Source organism: Dermacentor variabilis, unplaced genomic scaffold (assembly GCF_050947875.1).
Source record: "Dermacentor variabilis isolate Ectoservices unplaced genomic scaffold, ASM5094787v1 scaffold_12, whole genome shotgun sequence".
NCBI classification, from domain to species: Eukaryota; Metazoa; Arthropoda; class Arachnida; order Ixodida; family Ixodidae; genus Dermacentor; species Dermacentor variabilis.
Window position 1 is genome coordinate 56,912,007 of NW_027460280.1, and position 20,256 is coordinate 56,932,262.

The 20,256-nt window shown below is 48.0% G+C and overlaps 1 protein-coding gene across 2 annotated transcripts in view; it reads left to right on the plus strand.

Annotated features, from left to right (window-relative positions):
• Positions 1–20,256, plus strand: part of LOC142566074 (unextended protein-like) — a 151,095-nt gene that overhangs the window by 40,258 nt on the left and 90,581 nt on the right. The window contains exon 1 of one of the 2 annotated variants that reach the window (XM_075676812.1): positions 259–577. The exons of the other annotated variant lie outside the window; for it this stretch is intronic. Coding sequence (XP_075532927.1) covers positions 396–577 — 182 coding nt within the window. The 5' untranslated portion in view covers positions 259–395. Of the gene's footprint in view, positions 1–258; positions 578–20,256 lie in introns of those variants that run through there. 2 annotated transcript variants of the gene reach the window in all.

A 20,256-nucleotide genomic window follows, 5' to 3' on the forward strand; every position in this document is an offset into this window, starting at 1 on the left:
GGCGGAGTCCGTGCCATCGCCTTGCTTGACCATGCGTGGCGTATGCGGCGGACCCGCGCAGGACAACATGGAGGTACACGCTTTGAGGCAAGGAAGTTTTTTTCTTTTTTTTTTACCGGCCGACGGGGCGGGGACAGATACAACGCTATCGGCGTCGGGTCAAGTGCCGTTGTCGCGCCGTCATTTCCACTGGAGTCCCGCGCGGACAGATCTATTGTTTTTAATTGCACAGCGTCGTTTATCGGCGCGCCCGGGAACAGCCCGATAAGCGCCGGTCGGTCCGCGCCCCGTGTGCGAACCGGGCACAGGCATATCGGCTATAAAGAACGGGCGGCACACGCTCATGTTGCAGCACGAAAGGACTCGAGACTCAAGAGACAACCGCTCGTTCGGATATGGTAAGCGTGTTGTGTGATGCCGGTGACAAAGGCTGCGCGGTTTCGACCTCGGCTCCTCGCGTGGCTTCTCAGTGCAACCTGCAACGCGACGCCGACGACGAAGAAGACTCGCCGGCGGAGAGACCGCCGGCCGGTGCGGTCGTGAGTCGGCGTCCGCGCTTCAGCGCAAGGTACTGCAGGTAATACGACAATTCGTAACGATAATAATTCGTAATACGATGATACGGTAATAATTCGCAAGGCCTGCTGATTTACACTTTGCATGGCGCAAGCAACTCCGTGAATTCGCCGGCATTGGGCTTACGATGGCTCAATGCCGGCGAATTCACTTCGGCGAATACTTCGGATAGCTTGACACAGCATCATGGAAGGAAGCGAAGGTCGCGAAATAGCGGCACAAGAGTTGTTGCAAGGACTACGTTGTCGCGACTAGATAGAGCCGCAAGCATAGACCTAAATCGAGCACTTGCAGATGCTCGCGTACGAGGAAACCAATTGTGGCGCGAAATATTGTAGCCTTTGGAAACATTATATATCGAACGTGTAGCGAACATTTGATTTCGACATTTCGGCCTTCATCAATTACGACTGCGATTGGAAGCGCTCAGAGCTGTTGTTATTGGTATTCATGACCCGGTATTGTACGCGTGTTTGTATTATACTACACTTTATTTTCCCTTTCTCTTTTTTTCTTTACTTGAGTGAATGCGCGCGTGTTGCTTTTCATGACGCTATACGTTTTTTTTCGTTTTTTTTAATTTTCTTTCACTCTTGCAGAGATAATGCATAAGTTGAACTCTGGGTTCTTGCAATTGCCTACTCTTGATGAAGGCCGTACGCTGGCGGAAACGTCGAAATCAAAGTCTTGTTTTTGCTTTTCCACCTGCGCCTGCACTTTCAATTTATCAAACACCGAATCCGAGGAACTACTTCCTTGACATATATACCGGAAGATTTTTTTTAGGAGGTCCAAATTTTTTTTTTCAAAATTACCTGTGACAGATAGCGAAATTCGAATCCTTGATATAAATTACTCCATGAGGCGGCCACTACTTCAACGCGAATTCGAAATGCCTGATTAAATAATTAGCCTAATTACCCCAACTAACTTTTTATTTAATGATTTTAAGGCACGTATTTGAATCTACGAATTATAGCCGGTGATTTTGCAAGGCGTATCCACTTGGAACGCATTCTCTTTGGCTGCACCAGTTTCGAGATATTAATTTTCAATGTGTCCGACGAAACGCATTGGTGTTCCGGTTAGGCATGTGCTTCAATGCATAAAACAGCGTTTTCTTAAAAGAAACAAGCGGAACGCCAATACATTTCGTCGGTAACCTTGAAGATTAATGTCTTGAAACTGGTGCAGTCCAAGAGAATTCGTTCCAAGTGGATACGCCTTGCAACGTCACCGGCTATAATTCGTGGATTTAAACACGTGCCGTAATATAATTAAGTAAAAAGTTAGTTGGTTCGCGTACCGCGCATTGGGTGCACATTAAAGAACCCCTGGTGGTCAAAATTAATGCGAAGTCCTGCGCTACGGCGTGCCTCATTATCAAACCGTGGTTTTTTGGAACCTAAAACGCCAGAATTTAACTTCTTCTTAGGAAGCCTCGTGCTTGTACGCACATAAAACGTGCACCGCCTCGTGTCTACGTATGTGTCGCGTTGCAACAACTTTTTCCCGATTGTTCCACAATAAACGTTTCCCCGCTTTTCTGGCATATTCTGAGCAGAACACGTGTTGAATCTGTGCTTCATTGCTTGCGCTGATTGCTGCTGAGAACAAGCAGATTTAGTCACTGCTGCTGGGTCATCAGCTCTTGTCGATTTGATGGCAAAGCAAGTCGAATATTGCTGATGATTCTTCGGCCACCGGCCCTGTCACGCAGAATGCGCCGTTTGTCGCGAGGGTACTGAGAGTGCGAGCAGCATTGCGCGTGTTCAATACACAAAGGAACGCCACCCGAAAAACTCCGAGTGACCCTTAATTCCGCTGCAGAGCATTTCAGGCGCCCACCCTGAGCGATGCACGTGCACTATATAGTTGCTGTGTGCGCAAGCACGACATGTGCCCCTTTCACCAACACTGACCAGCATGTCTATTGGTCGCGTGCGAATCCCAATTTGGGATCAGATAAGTGCATATATATCTGGACACAGTCGTGGACGAGCCAGTTCAAATCCCTCCTCTGCTTAAACGACGCGGTAGTCCCGTGGCTATATATGGTGTTGCGCTGCTCAGGTCGCGGGTTCGATCCCGGCCGCAACGGTCGCACTTCGATTTGGGGGCGACGTGCAAAAAACGCGCTCGCGTACTGAAATTCAGGCGCACGTTAGAGAACCCCAGGTGATGGAAATAAAACCGGAGTGCACCACAACGCCGTGCCTCATAATCGTATCGTGGGTTCTGGCACGTAAAACCCCACAATTAATTTTTTCTTCGTCTCTGCGCACGCCTGCAAGGCTTAAAAGCAAGGGCGCATGGAATGAAAGCGCGGAGATAAAAGGATTTGCTGAAGTTGCGCGGAACGCACATGCACGGCCTACAGCTCCGAGCTCATCGTGCACTTGGCAGAGAATGATGGTTGGCCGACCTAGTCAGCAGTGAAGGGCAACACGCACACGAACCGCTATCGGTGCCCTATATTGTTTCCTTTCTTGCACACCGTAGCACTATGAACAAAGTGACGTGATGGGACCGCGGGGACGGCTCTCGCCGAGGGAACGGGCGCCTAAGAGCTGCGCTCCAAAATCGGACCGCGTCGGTTTCCCTACTCTCGCGTCTATGCATATGTTGACTATTCTTGATTTCCCGGTGGTGCTGTGGATATACAAAAACTTGAAGGCAAGCGTATTCGAAGTCTTCGCCGTTTTGTTTTATGATTCTGAACCGATTGGGTTTCGAGATATTCATAGTCAAATTTTGCGCTCATTACACTATTTTCGCATTCCGAGGCGGAAGTCTTGGCACAAGGGGCAAACTCTCATATATCGTATCTGAGTGCGAGGGGTGCACAGAGTATGCATGCCAGTCTCCTTTTTGTAAGGAGCGCAGCTGTTATCAGCTCCACCCGTCATATAGACTGGCGTGCTAAACGGAATCGGCTACCTCACACGGGAGGGGGGAGAATGTATATATATATATATATATATATATATATATATATATATATATAATTTGTCGATCTGTTCACTATGTCGCGAAAACGCCAAACCATACCGCATAAAACGCCTGTGTAAGCAGCATTTGGAGTGCTAGCTGGACATATTTATTAACATTCCTGAGAGGCATACTTTAACTTTGAAGGCCCAGTCTATACCTTGTTTTTTTCTACCGAAGAAACTGTCCCGCTTTGTGTGAAGTGACAGGCTCTGATTTGGAACAGTCTCTATAACATACTGCAGTGGCTACTTTTCAAGCTCAACTCGTGAAAGTTCTGGAGCATCAACTTCATGCTGTGAGAAAAATGCACTATTTTTCTGACAGTGCATCATCATAGCACAAAAACAATAAAAATTGCCAAATTTATGACACCATAAAAGTTTACTTGCCGAATGCAACTTTTTTGAAAGGTCTCATGGGAAGAGCGCTTGCACAATGCGCATTTTATTGCTGCATTGCCACTCGACGAAGACGCCGGGCATGAGAACAGTCGGGTTCATTCATTTACAGCGCATTTGTCATGGGGTACAAGACGTATGCGGCGGAGTTATATTTCACTTCCCCGCGAAGAATCACATTTATCGCTTAATGTACGACGTGTCTTGAATCAGTCGCTTTGGCTGCAGTTTTGCAGGATATTTTTCAAATACTAACGGGTTAAATTTTGGAGCAATGCAGCCACGCATTGAGAAGATGTAAAGCGAAATTGGTAATATATTATTTGACATTTTCATTTTAATCCAAACAGCTTCAATCATTCAATCTAGCTCGACAAAGCTGTTCTCACTGACTCTTGGCAAAAGGAGGTAATGCGGTCGGCATAGAATGTGTTGATTAGCAACATTTCGTCGCGAAGACGCTGGAAGTGTGTATAATTAACTAAAAAGGTTAGTTAAGTTCTAATTAATTATATTATGGCATGTATTGCAATTTGCCAATTGTAGGCGGTGAGTCGTAAGACGTATACACTTGGAACAAATTTTACGGATGATACCAGTTTCGCCATATTAATTCCCAATGTGTACGACGAAGGGCAACAATAAATAGAAATCAGATATCGAACAAACTAAGACACAAATTCAATTCAATGACCCCCCCCCCCTCCTTGCCCACTTGGCACCTACGTCATCATTGTCGGGCCAGTTAACTCAGTTCTCGGTACATCATGAGTGGTCCTGAAGAGTTTATGAACTGTCTGTTGTCTGAGAAGCTAACCCTAACAATAATTTGTAAAATATGCGGGTGGCTTGGCTACGCTATTCTGGGCTAATACTAAAGTACACAGATATACATTTCATTTAAAGATGCGCTCACAGAGCTTGGAACTTATTATTGCCCCCTTTTACATGTAAACATAAATTGAACAGCTATTAGCGTATTGTTGCGTACGCTATTGTGTGCATGAAAAAAACGAAGAAGAGAAAAAGATCAAGGCAGTTTTGCTCGAAGTGCGAAACAACGACATCAATAGCGATGTTTCGCGTTGCGCTTAAGCTCATCAGGCGGTGTTCTAAGAATTAGCACGCGGAGGCGACAGGTTGACGCTGCACAGCTCACAAGGCAGCTGCTGCAGCGGTGCGTAAACAGCGCCTCTATATTAGGCGTTTTACCATTATATAGGCGTCGTCGATAAAAGCGCCGCTACCGGCCTTACGGCCGTCGCACCTCGATTAAAGTACCTCGATGGTCGCCCGTGTACCGTGCAATGAGGGCACGTTAAGGATACCCTGGTGGTCAAAATTAACCAGGAGTCCCCCGCTACGGCGTGCCTCGTAATAAAATCGTGGTTTTGGCACCTAAAACCCCAGAATTCAGTGCCTCGGTGGTGCACGAGATCAGAGCAAGAGAAAACCGTCAGCGTTTGTATCTTACCCCCGTATTCAGAAATGCGCCTAAACTTGAAGCTTATGCTTGACTTGATCTAAATGACGCCTGTCGTGAACGCGCCGAAGCAAACGCAATGAGCGCCTCGGGCACGTTCACGCTTGGCGTCACTTAGATCACACCAAGCATGGCTTACACATTTGGTAAGCGCGCAGATTGTCAGCGAGAACGCTGCCCCGGGAGGGTGCGTCCACTTAGCTCCATCGTTTTTGCAGCCAAACGCACTGCGCATCTCTCGCACTAACCCTCCACGTGTGGGCCGCACATGCGCGGTCGATATTGTGACAGCACGGCGGCGTCGGCACGGATGCGCCTAGAATGTCTGTATAATTGCTATCGCTGTAGAAGAAGAAACGAAAACGATGCACAGTATCCGTACAGTTATTTTTAAAAACTTGCATACTGTGCGACACTTATTACTGTTTTATGCGCATTTTCTTCTGAGCACCGACGAAAGGTGCGTTATTATTATGCATATATGCATTTCGTAATTAAAGCTAGTGATAACCCTATGGGCTGGGAGAATGAACTGGGGTGCGTTTGGCAGACATTGTCTGATCATGAACAGCAGGTTGCCATTATCCCTCAAGAGAAAAGTGTATAACAGCTGTGTCTTACCAGTACTCACGTACGGGGCAGAAACCTGGAGGCTCACGAAAAGGGTTCTCCTTAAATTGAGGACGACGCAACGAGCTATGGAAAGAAGAATGATATGTGTAACGTTACGGGATAAGAAAAGAGCAGATTGGCTGAGGGAACAAACGCGAGTTAATGATATCTTAGTTGAAATCAAGAAAAATAAATGGACATGGGCGGGACACGTAATCAGGAGGGAAGATAACCGATGGTCATTAAGAGTTACGGAATGGATTCCAAGGGAAGGGAAGCGTAGCAGAGGGCGGCAGAAAGTTAGGTGGGTGGATGAGATTAAGAAGTTTGCAGGGACAACATGGCCACAATTAGTACATGACCGGGGTAGTTGAAGAAGTGTGGGAGAGGCCTTTGCCCTGCAGTGGGCATAACCAAGCTGATGATGATGATGATGATGATGATAACCTCATCACAAGAACACATTTCTTTAGAATTTTATCAAAAAAAGAGATCTAAATTTGAATAGCCTGTTAACGCACACCAATTATGGATATCATTAAACGTTGTGCTATATCGTTGCGGTCTCGCATTATTCGCCGTTGTTCCATTCCGTTCGAAAACAAATACTATATCTTAGCGGCGTTTCTAAACTGCAAGATTACGTGAGGTAATGTGCAATTCAGTGAATAACATTAGTTTGTCTAATCTTATGCTTTCAGTGGCGGCAAAGCGTAACGACACTATTGCGCTGTCGCAAATAACGCAGACTACTCTGTTCTTGCTTGGCCATAATGACATGGGCAGCGGTGTACTGCGTTGCAAATCAAGTAAAAAGTAATTTGCCAAAACAGCTACTATAAGGTCGGCATACAGCTCTAAAAACTGTGCGACTTCATAGTGCGCGAACTGCTTCCGTGAGCTGCTCTAGACGAGAGTCCGAAGCGACATCGCGGGTGGCGACGAAAGAAGATGAAGAACGCTCTCGTGGGGATCGGTCACGGGACCTCGTGGCATCCCCACGCTCGAGCCAGCCGTTCGAAATGGGGTGGCCGACGCTGAGCTCCAGGTTCCATTTCAGACACCGACCGCGACCCGGGGACGGTGCTGTGCCCACACAACCCAGCCGTTCGCGCCAAGTGTCACTCCGCCACTACCCCGGTGCCTGGATGAGGTACAGCGGACCACTCAAACGACGCCGGGTGATGGCCCCGGGGCGAATCCCGCCGCTGTGGGCCACGCGGCCCACCCGCAGGCGTACGCTGTGGCCTTCTCGGTACCGCCGTCTGGGTTCACTCTACTTCGTGCCATTCCTGGGAAGAGGATCGTTCGAGGCATCGGGAGTACGTGGTGGGCCCAACGCGCAGGCAAGAATGGACAAGGTATTGCAATGTGAGTGGAATGGAGGCACGTTCGACCGGTACATGCCTGCCGTGACCAAGGGAGCCGCCGCTGCTGCAGCTGCCAGCTGGCACATGGCTACTTCCGGCGAGCCACCCATTACACCGCTACCGTTTGGTCAGCCCAAACCATTCCAGGGGCATCAAAGGTCCTCGCGCTCCCACAGCCGTCGAGAAAATCATCAGCAAGCTTTCCCTCGGAGGGCTCCCGCACCACCATGGACGCCCGCCCCGCTACCGCAGGGCAGACCAGGATCCGGGCCCGGAAGCAGCAAGCAGGTCACTGTCGCCGCCGTGGGCGTCACCCGAGGTACCGGCCCAGGGATCAGAATCCGAGGATTCCGCGAAAGAACAAGACGCCTGCGAGCCACGTACACTTGCCACCTTTCCTGACAAGCGCAGCCGCCCACCCAGGGCCGCCGCGCTCAGAAAAAACAACTCCGCGTCTGCCCCACCCCCCCTTCCCGTTCCATCCTCGCTCAGGGCAGCCTTTGGAGATGACGAAGAGAAACGAGGTGCCTGCTATGATTTCGCCGATGAACCAGGCTTCCGACAGCGGCGGCAAGACCAGGGCCGCCGGAGGAGGAAAAATTACTTTGCGCTGGGCCACTGAACACAAGGCGACACTGTCGCAGACGTCTGGTAGCACCGGACATTAAATATATTTATATTTTCTATGAGATGCCTCTTTTATCTAATATGAGATGTGTAGGGAGTGATAAGTGCGCTGCGAGGAGCAGGTGTTGCTATTACAACCGGTGTAATAGCAACACCTCCGTCAAGCCATTTTTAGGCCTGCGCGTCACGTGACATGACGTCGGCCACGGCACGGCCGGCCAGCCGACCATTCCGCCTAACCTTCGCGCGCCCGAGATGCGATCGGCACATTGGCACTTTAGGGGAAATCATTGTAAATATAACGTGTGTTTTATGTTCTAGGTTCTGTGCTAAATTTGTCCCGGTAGTTCTCTGACACGAAAAGTCGCACTGCAACGTCAATACGAATTCGGTATTATTGGGAAGGAAAGCTGCCACTGAAATTTATTTTAACAAACCGAAGTTTTGGAGCCAGACCGGCGCCTCCTGCAGGGCTGAAATGACGTGACGCGTAGCATTTCTTGTATGCGTTTGCCGCTTTGACGGGCGAGGAGACACTTTCTGTAGTGCTTGAGATTAAACGGTGGCAAGTGTTGCTGACGAATGATTGATGTTACCCGGTGTCTTCTGGATGTGCCAGGATTCCAAAAGGAGCCGCCGCCGGTAGTTTTCTCTGTCCAAGAGGACAGCGCCGTCATGGCTAATCTGGCGATCAAAAAACTCTTAGTGTTCTGTCACAGTACTGCGTTCCCTGTTTAGGATAGCGAAGGTCATTCTTGTGTTGACGAATGCTTTCAGGGAAGTTTTTAATCTCGCCAATATACGACGCAGGGAATTCGGTGCAGGTAATCTTGTACACAATGCCTTGTGCCTTTTTGTCAGGAACGCGGGCTTTTGACTACCAGCTGGTTGTCACCAACCAGGCAGATATGTGCCGAATGTCCACCGTTGATTCTAGGCGTTCGGGCATTCTTCGTCTAGTACTGATTTTTCAGCCGGACGAGCCACTAGAAACTGCTCAACAGTTCTTGTTGTCTCCAAAATGGTTCACGCCCACTACGTGGGCGTATAAAGGTGTATAAAGGCGTTCGTGTAAAAATAAAATAATCATAAAGTGAAAGAAAATATTTATTTCAATCAACTATTAGAATATATGCGATGCGCACAGCATACACCATTCCGACTTATGTTAGAGAATACGTGACCTATACCCAGCAAGACTAACGCAATATAAAATGAACGCAGTGAAATGCAAGCATCGAACTTTCAAAACGGAAATGAGTGAAAGTTACGTTATTTTTGCTGTTGTGGCCACAAAAACATCAATTTTTATCTTTTCCGTTGAGAAGGTAATTTTTTTTTGTGCCAGTGCTGTCGTCTTCCTTTCTTTTAACTTCTACTTAACCATCCCTTCAGAAACGTCATGTCAGTAATTTTGTATAACTGATCAAAAACGCACATGACATCCAAGAGGGGGTAGGATCTTTGGTGTTGATGAGATAACACGCACATGTTTTAGAGCGCAGCTCTTTGGCGTCCGTTCCTGGGTTTCGCGTCGTCGTCGGCGTTGTCGTCGGCCTCGTAACCAGCTCCGCCCCCCTTTCATCCCCCCAGCGCTAGCAGCGACCGACTGATACCGCTGGATGCCGCTGACGCCGCTAGAGAGTCAAGATAACGTGACTGCATAGAACACCGTCGCCGCCATGCAGAAAGAGGAGGAAAGGGTCCCCCTCCCCTGTTCTTGTGTGGCGGATAGGGTGCTCTTCAGTTGCCGACGCGCCGGTTATTTCACGTAGGCCCCGGCACGTCGACGAATACGTGACCACCTTCCCACGGCTAGACCTGGTTCTTAGCGCTGCGGAAGCGAGGGTATCATATTGTTTGTGTCGGCATCGGCGGCGTTGTCCCTGAAACCAACTCCGCAGCTGGGGTTGACTCACTATCGGCGTCAGCGGCATCAGTCAGTCGCTGCTATCTCTTCCCTCCTCCCTTTATCGTGTTGTCCGCTTGCTGCGCGCGCTTCTGCCCCCATCGTTTGCCGCTGGGTGTACACGCCGCCCCCTCCCCCCTCTTCCTGCGAGTCTCCGGTTGTCAAAGCGCCGGCTCGAACTTAATTCCTTTCTTCGCTCCTCCTCCAATGCAACCCCTGTGCGGTGGCAATCAGAGAGCCAGATCGGTGGCGGCGGATCTGTATATGTGCACCGCCCGAGCCGAAATTGCCGCTGCCGTTCGCCCTGTGCGGTGGCAATCAGAGAGCCAGATCGGTGGCGGCGGATCTGTATATGTGCACCGCCCGAGCCGAAATTGCCGCTGCCGTTCGCCACTGCGAAATTATCTGCCAGTTCTTTCTGAGCCATGAGCGAGACGACCGATGGAAGTCCTCCGTCTGCTGCTGCTGCTGCTGCTGCTAAACGAGCTGCCAGAGCAGAGGCCCAGCGCCGTCGCCGTCAGAATCCAGAGGTGCGTGCCGCCGAAGCAGAAGCTTACCTAGTGGAGTCTTTGTTAAAGGAATACGTGTGAAAAATAAAAAAAAATTCTGTGATAGCGCATACATGTGTTGCTCGATTTCTTTGCCTCAATCTATCGAAAAGGTGAAACAGCTTATTTGCTGCGCTCAAATTTCGCATTAGGAAGTAACGTAATCGTCGGTAATTTTTTTTTTAATTCAGTAAGGAATTCATATCATAGATACCCATCTTTGGAAATAACTTTCGCCAACTTTGCTGACCTGTGCTTCGAAATAACAGGTACTGACTGTGAGGTGATCAACACTTGTGACAGAAGCTTTCAGCGAAGGTATACTGTGCAGGTCTGATCGTGTTTCCGGCTGCGAGGTTACTCGGAGGCGCACATTCAGTTCCCTATAGGAGTTAAGAAACATGGCTCTATCTGCGGAACTTCGTATGCTGCCACAAGATTTTGGGAGGCCCAAGAATGTCGTGAAGATTTTTGCAGGCTTCCCTGCATGGTTACGCGTCGCCTGTGTTCTGGCTTTGAAAGAAGAATGCGACAGCCAACACGTCCTCCTTGGCTCGAGAATAACGTAAGACGCGTCTGCTGCCAATACATCCGATGCATCGGACGGCCTGGGTGCGGGGTAGTTTAGGAGGCAGTGGGTTGCAGTTCGGAGGTACAACTACTCGTACGTACCTCTGTCATTGCTTCTTAAGGGTGCGCTGTACTTAACCAGGATCTTCAAAATCAGCTCGAGTTGGACGGCAGGGATGCAGAAGGTGCAGGCGACTGTAAGGCGAAGCGGTAGAAAAGTGGAGCACGCGTAGCCTCATGGGCCTTCTCGTTTGCGCGGATACCACCGTGACCCGGGACCTACCACCGTGAGCTGGACATATTTATTAACATTCCTGAGAGGCATACTTTAACTTTGAAGGCCCAGTCTATACCTTGTTTTTTTCTACCGAAGAAACTGTCCCGCTTTGTGTGAAGTGACAGGCTCTGATTTGGAACAGTCTCTATAACATACTGCAGTGGCTACTTTTCAAGCTCAACTCGTGAAAGTTCTGGAGCATCAACTTCATGCTGTGAGAAAAATGCACTATTTTTCTGACTGTGCATCATCATAGCACAAAAACAATAAAAATTGCCAAATTTATGACACCATAAAAGTTTACTTGCCGAATGCAACTTTTTTGAAAGGTCTCATGGGAAGAGCGCTTGCACCGTGACGTGGTCGGCAGCCAGGCCCTGTCTTCAAACACCTCATACCAAGGACATATATTTACACCCCCATCAGCTTTTTACGTGGGTGGAAAGGAAGAGCAAAGTTATATACGTGCTCCGAGAGCCCCCGTCCCTAGAAAGAAAGGCTGAAAAAGAAAAAGAACTATCAGCAAGGTTCGAGTCTGAAACGTACGCGCACCTTTGACCATTTCGTAACATCATCGCTGACGACCGACAATGCTGGGATCACCTTCTCCTGGGCCTCACGGACATTCCAAATGGCAAAGCCCGTACGTCGGCGCCGGCAGTGAAAACGGAAACCTCCTGAAAGCGACAAAACTGGACACACAACCTGTAAGCTCTGAAATCGCTGCTCCTAGTATCAATCGGCTGCCGATGATGCCCTTCCGAAATATGGTGCTAGCTAGCCACACTGTCTTAAAGATGCCAACAATGCAAGAGCACAAAGCAGCATGCGGTCTTGCCACCCTCGCGGCCGCCGCCTCTCTCTGTTGCACCGGCGAAGCGCCTTTTGCAGTGAAGCGGCCTTACGACCTGGCGCCTGAGGATGCGGCGGACTCTCAATATAAAGTTTCTTTTTTTCTCGCCTAAAACAAAAATTGCTTCGATTAAACTTTCAGAAATAAATTTCTGAAAATTTGATGAAAATTTAATCTTTACTTGGGCCTCATCAACAAGCTACATGTGCCTAAACAGGAGGCATTTCGCGCATTTTTCGATGTCAAGGCCTCTTCCGCTACGAAAATGCTCGCCTATCCACTTCAATACTTTTTTACTCAGTTATCGCTAGCTATACAACCAAATGACACAGTTGCATCGGTTTTATAAAGGGTGCAAGAATTTTTTTGAAAATTCAATATTGGCCCAGAATCGCCGTATTTCAGCACCACAACGCACATTGTGAGACAATGTATCGGTCTCAAATTGGCTGGAATAAGCAAGTGTGATTGCTTTTCTAGCAACTATATAGGAAATTTTCATGCGCTCCACTAGTATTTTAATTTTGCTTACATTTTCTTTCAACACAAGTTTTGGCCACTGTTGCAATATTCAAATCGCTGTAAGAGACAGAAAAATTATTTCTTGTATAAGTAACCTAGGAGGACAAATAGTGCAGTGAAGTAATTGACTAGGATGTTTTAGAACGCAATATAGAGGGTCGAGCGCAGTGTCTAGAACGTTTCGCGTAGAATGACCCCCCTGACGTGCCAGGAACAGAAAAGCGTTTCATGGTGAAGGTAAATTCAGGCGTCTAACTGAATATTTGCAACTTGACCACGAAACGCTTTTGTTTTTTCTTTAATAGCATTTATTGCGGATATAAAAACAAAACAAAAAAACATACGTGCATGAAGTGTATACGCACATAGCGGACAAAACACCGATGGACACGTCTGCAAGCGGAATACAAAACACTACACATCGCGAACAATTAATAACGCAAATAGCAGTTCTCTAAAACTGAGGCAACAAATACACTTCTTCAAAAGAGGATACCAGTCCGGTGGAAAGTCATTTTGATCACACCCACCGTGGTAGCTTAGTGGCTATGAGGTTGCGCTGCTGAGCTCGGAAGTCACCGGTTCGATACTGGTCGCGGCGGCCCTGTTTCGACAAAGAAGAAATGCAAAAACACACTCGTGCACTTAGATTGAGGTGCATGTTAAAGAACGCCATGTGTTCAAAATTAATCCTGAACCTCCCACTACGGCGTGCCTCATGAGATCATCGTCTTGGCTACATTAAACCCCAGAATTTAATTTTAACTTTGGCCATAAAGGTCTTTCAATTGCAATATTATCTGAATGAAATGGGCGAAGAAGCAATTCGTACATCAGACCCCAATGCGGGACCAATTGCTTGACCACGAAGCGCGCACATATTTCGATGACCAAACTTCTCACCTGTCTTCAACAGCGTTGCACGCTAAGTATGAAACGGAGTATACAGTTGGCACTGGCAAGTGAGAAGCAGGCATGCGCGCGATTCCTGGCCTTGTGGTTAGAGCGCCGATCGAGCTGTTGTGCCGGGAGACCGAGATTCGATCCCCTCCGTCGTATTCGTAATTATTTTAAAACGAAGCTTTCTTAGTCTTCTTCGCATCACTTTGCTGAGCGTGGTGGCCGCTGTCTTGCCGAGTAACACCGACACAGAAAAATTATGGCAGAACCCATCTCAAGATGACTGTCGACGGCAATGCGATTAGCATTCAAGGTAAGCAGCGACACACCCTGATGCTGAAGCAATGTTTGTTTAAAATGTGTACTGGTCCTTTTGAGACTTCCTTCACTCCGGCTACATGCGACATACACTGTCTCCGGTATCGGACCACTTCGCTGTGACATTCGCTTGCCAAGGCCGCCCATGAGCATGACGGAATCACGAGAATTGTATGACGATGTCGCAGTGACGACGATGGAATGTCAATAAAGAAATGACGTTGATGGAACGACAACGCCGGCACGACGACGATGGCACGTGGACAATGGGATGACGACGTATTTTTGACGGAGATGACGTGTCGGCGACGTTATGACTACAACGGGATGACGAAACTGGAATGACAACAACACGAAAATGACGATGACATCACAACGGCAGCATAATCACTATAGAGTGACGACAACGTGATTACGATAGAATGACGAAGAAGGATAGACGTCGATGCAAAGACAAAGCCGATATGGCTGGTATGACCACGACAAATAATGGGATGACGCTGCTGAAGTGATGACGATGTTAGAACGACAGCGTGATACGGGCGGCATGACAGCAATCGTATTACGACGACCGTGTGACAACGATGGCATGGTCAGAGCTGGATGACCAAGTGAGAATGACGAAGAGGGAGCGACTGCGGTGGCCTAAGGACGACAGTGTGACAACGAATGCCTGACGACGACATAATGACGACGATGACAGGAAAAAGACATGATGATGATTTATGGATTTTATTGGCGCAAGGGCCGGTTATGACTGAAGAGCGCCAACGGTATGATGTCAATGAGATGACGACGATGGCGTGATGACGGCGGGATGACGTAATCGGAATGACGACGCTGGAACGCCCACGACGGCGTAGCGACCACGAGCATATATATATATACCTACGTACTAGTCCAAGCTGGTAAAGAACTTAGCCCATTGGGTCGGGCGTAGAAGGCGTGAGGACGATGGCATTACGAGAGTCCGATGACGAAGCTGGAATGACTACAACAGAACACCCGCGACGGCAGTACGACCACAAGCACATACCTAGTGGCCCAAGCTGGTAGACAACTTGGGCCACTGGGTCGGCATAAGATAGATAGATAGATAGATAGATAGATAGATAGATAGATAGATAGATAGATAGATAGATAGATAGATAGATAGATAGATAGATAGATAGATAGATAGATAGATATGCTCAAAACGCCTGAAGAAAGCAAAGAATGCTAATTGCATGAAACAATTATGCAGATGCAAAGCGCACTTAAGAATCTATATAAAAGCTTTCGTAAATTGGCTTATTAAGTGCTGTAAAAATGCAGATTAACGAGCTATTAGAATAATTGTGAAGCAGTTAATTAAATGCTATGCAACTGATCATCTGCCCACGTTTCTCAACATAGCAATTATGTTTCTGCTTGGCAAGATGCAGAGAGCCACACCCAGCGACCCACGCCCCTTCGCGTACTGTCTCCAGGATCGGCCCCAGCTTTACTTGGCCAGAAACCTAGCGAACAGACACGTCACACGTACCATGGGAGAGGAGGCATAAGGCGTTGTCGGAAACTGCAGAGGTAGGACAGATGGTGCTTACGCATAGGCCTATGTGTTATATGAGTGCTGTTCTGCGTATGGGCGATTCAGAGGCACAAGCCATGCTCACCAAAGTCCGGGAAGGTTCACGAGGGAAGCTTCCCATTAAAACTGTTCATCTTCTGCACCGATGCATGGATCATAATCGAGCAAAGCTATTTCAAGCGAGTCCTGCTAACCAAGCTACGCGCACCAACATTAATTATTTTCATGCCCTTCTCATTAAGACCATCAGTTTTAATTCAAGGTAGAAAAATAGATTGCTCATAAAACAAAGGACTCGTCAATAAAGCAGAATTGCTCAATTTCCTTGCGTTTGGTTCCGCTCCTGCCTCTGCCTCCACGTAAAAGGTCGGCTTGGCTTTTTGTTGCCGTTTTTTCTAACAGGCATTTTATAATTTTTTCGTCAATTCCAAATGTAGGCGACTGTATTAATATACAACTTATCAAATACCAAAGAACCCCGTTCACGTCCGTCACGGTTCGCTTTCACGCTTCTTCCATAATCTTCCTTCTTACTTTGCGAACATTTCGTGAAAAATCCTCGCCAGAAGACACCATGTTTTTTTTTTAGCTTGTATCTTCTTTTCAAAACAACCATTTTGTTTCTTGCGTCCAAAAGCTTCAAAACCGCCGGTCAGGCAATATTACTTACCTGCCTGCCTAGCCTGTTAATGCGCTCAGCGGCGACGTGGTCAGGTTTTAAAATGCCTTGAAAAATATCCTTGTTTACGGTGTTTCCAGTGAATCACTGATTTACACTTCAACTTCCGGAAGCCCCGTAACTTATCAAATTCCACCGTGATATATGGTTTTCTAATTCATCGGCTCTTCTCTCAGGCGTTTGGAGCATATCAATCATCAGGATAATCTGTTCTTGACGCGGCGTTAGCCTGTTTTCTAGTTAGACAGTGTCCAATTTTTTCCTATGTGAGTTAACCGGGTTTCTTTAATATCTGTAACATCTGCTGCATTATCCTTGAGCTGCTTCAAAATTTGTGTCGTTTCGGGACACCGATTCAGTTCAATGTCCCCTGCCAGTAAGAACATTTTGAAGACTATATGGACCGCGGTGCCGAACGTAGTGCAGTCTAAATTTATTCCAGCAGAGCCCATCTAGCGATGATTTTCGATGTTAATTAGACTACATTCAAGCAATTTAGTGACGCACCGTATGGCTCAAGAAAACTTCATTTAGGCTGTGTAGCGGTCATTCTGGGAATGTTTCGGTTATATGCGACATACACAGCCTCCGGGATCGGACCACTTTGCTATAATACTCGCTCGCCAGGGTCGGCCATGACCATGACGGCATGGCGACAATTGTATGACAATGACAAGACGACACCATGAGTACAATGGGATGCAGACGGGTGTATGACGACGATGGTAATGGTGGTATAATCCCGATTGAATGACGACAGCTTTATGACGACGGATTGACGAAGAAGTAATGGCGCCGATGGAACAACGACGACGATATGACGACGACGACATGACGAGAGGCGGATGACGAAGCTGGAATGATAACGATGCAACGACCACGACGGAATCACGACGGCGGTATGACAGCGAATGCATGACGACGACTGTATGAGGACTACGCAGTGAAGACGATGGCATGACACCAGTGACAAAATCACGATTGTATGACATCATGATTACGATAAAATGACCAAGAAACAATGACGTCGATAGGATGACGAGTTCGTTATGATGACGATGGCGCGACGACCATTGAATGGCGCTTCTGAAATGATGACGATCGATGGTGGGCTGACAGCGTGACGACGATGTCGTGATGACACTGGTATGAAGACGAGTGTATGACCACGATGGCGTGACGACTACTGCATGACGAGAGTCGGATGAGGAAGCTAGAGTGACGACGATGGAACAACCACGACGTCACCACAACCCCAACTTCATACTTAATAGCCCAAGTTAGTGGAAAACTGGGGTCGCTGGGTCGGCACTGGAGTCAAAATAGATAGATATGCTCAAAGTACCTGAAGTAGGCATAGAACGCTAACCGCATTAATACCACCATTACGTGCACTCCACCACTTCAGATCAAACAGTTATGCAAGGCGGCAGCTGACAATGCAACTGCAGCCAAGAGAGGGGTCATTCACTTGGTCCCGGATCACGGTGGTATCCGCGCAAACGAGAAGGCCCGTGAGGCTACGCGTGCTCCACTTTTCTACCGCTTCGCCTTACAGTCGCCTGCACCTTCTGCATCCCTGCCGTCCAACTCGAACTGATTTTGAAGATCCTGGTTAAGTACAGCGCACCCTTAAGAAGCAATGACAGAGGTACGTACGAGTAGTTGTACCTCCGAACTGCAACCCATTGCCTCCTAAACTACCCCGCACCCAGACCGTCCGATGCATCGGATGTATTGGCGGCAGACGCGTCTTACGTTATTCTCGAGCCAAGGAGGACGTGTTGGCTGTCGCATTCTTCTTTCAAAGCCAGAACACAGACGACGCGTAACCGTGCACGGAAGCCTGCAAAAATCTTCACAACATTCTTGGGCCTCCCAAAATCTTGTGGCAGCATACGAAGTTCCGCAGATAGAGCCATGTTTCTTAACTCCTAGGGAACTGAATGTGCGCCTCTGAGTAACCTCGCTGCCGGAAACATGATCAGACCTGCACAGCATACCTTCGCTGAAAACTTCTGTCACAATTGTTGATCTCCTCACAGTCAGTACCTGTTATTTCGAAGCACAGGTCAGCAAAGTTGGCGAAAGTTATTTCCAAAGATGGGTATCTATGATATGAATTCCTTACTGAATTAAAAAAAAACATGTGCGTGTTACCTCATCAACACCAAAGATCCTACCCCCTCTTGGATGTCATGTGCGTTTTTGATCAGTTATACAAAATTACTGACATGACGTTTCTGAAGCGATGGTTAAGTAGAAGTTCAAAGAAAGGAAGACGACAGCACTGGCACAAAAAAAAATTACCTTCTCAACGGAAAAGATAAAAATTGATGTTTTTGTGGCCACAACAGCAAAAACAACGTAACTTTCACTCATTTCCGTTTTGAAAGTTCGATGCTTGCATTTCACTGCGTTCATTTTATATTGCGTTAGTCTTGCTGGGTATAGGTCACGTATTCTCTAACATAAGTCGGAATGGTGTATGCTGTGCGCATCGCATATATTCTAATAGTTGATTGAAATAAATATTTTCTTTCACTTTATAATTATTTTATTTTTACACGAACGCCTTTATACAGTCCAAATATAGGTAAGGCTGCCACATGTGCAATGAACCGTTCAAAAATTAAGCGAGATAAATGCCTCATTCTTGGCCGATCTCACGTAGTGGGCGTGAACCATTTTGGAGACAACAAGAACTGTGGAGCAGTTTCTAGTGGCTCGTCCGGCTGAAAAATCAGTACTAGACGAAGAATGCCCGAACGCCTAGAATCAACGGTGGACATTCGGCACATATCTGCCTGGTTGGTGACAACCAGCTGGTAGTCAAAAGCCCGCGTTCCTGACAAAAAGGCACAAGGCATTGTGTACAAGATTACCTGCACCGAATTCCCTGCGTCGTATATTGGCGAGATTAAAAACTTCCCTGAAAGAATTCGTCAACACAAGAATGACCTTCGCTATCCTAAACAGGGAACGCAGTACTGTGACAGAACACTACGAGTTTTTTGATCGCCAGATTAGCCATGACGGCGCTGTCCTCTTGGACAGAGAAAACTACCGGCGGCGGCTCCTTTTGGAATCCTGGCACATCCAGAAGACATCGGGTAACATCAATCATTCGTCAGCAACACTTGCCACCGTTTACTCTCAAGCACTACAGAAAGTGTCTCCTCGCCCGTCAAAGCGGCAAACGCATACAAGAAATGCTACGCTTCACGTCATTTCAGCCCTGCAGGAGGCGCCGGTCTGGCTCCAAAACTTCGGTTTTTTAAAATAAATTTCAGTGGCAGCTTTCCTTCCCAATAATACCGAATGCGTATTCACGTTGCAGTGCGACTTTTCGTCTCAGAGAACTACCGGAACAAATTTAGCACAGAACCTAGAACATAAAACACACGTTATATTTACAATGATTTCCCCTAAAGTGCCAATGTGCCGATCGCATCTCGGGCGCGCGAAGTTTAGGCGGAATGGTCGGCTGGCGGGCCGTGACGTGGCCGACGTCATGTCACGTGACGCGCAGGCCTAAAAATGGCTTGACGGAGGTGTTGCTATTACACGGGTTGTAATAGCAACACCTGCTCCTCGCAGCGCACTTATCACTCCCTACACATCTCATATTAGATAAAAGAGGCATCTCATAGAAAATATAAATATATTTAATGTCCGGTGCTACCAGACGTCTGCGACAGTGTCGCCTTGTGTTCAGTGGCCCAGCGCAAAGTAATTTTCCTCCTCCGGCGGCCCTGGTCTTGCCGCCGCTGTCGGAAGCCTGGTTCATCGGCGAAATCATAGCAGGCACCTCGTTTCTCTTCGTCATCTCCAAAGGCTGCCCTGAGCGAGGATGGAACGGGAAGGGGGGGAGGGGCAGCCGCGGAGTTGTTTTTTCTGAGCGCGGCGGCCCTGGGTGGGCGGCTGCGCTTGTCAGGAAAGGTGGCAAGTGTACGTGGCTCGCAGGCGTCTTGTTCTTTCGCGGAATCCTCGGATTCTGATCCCTGGGCCGGTACCTCGGGTGACGCCCACGGCGGCGACAGTGACCTG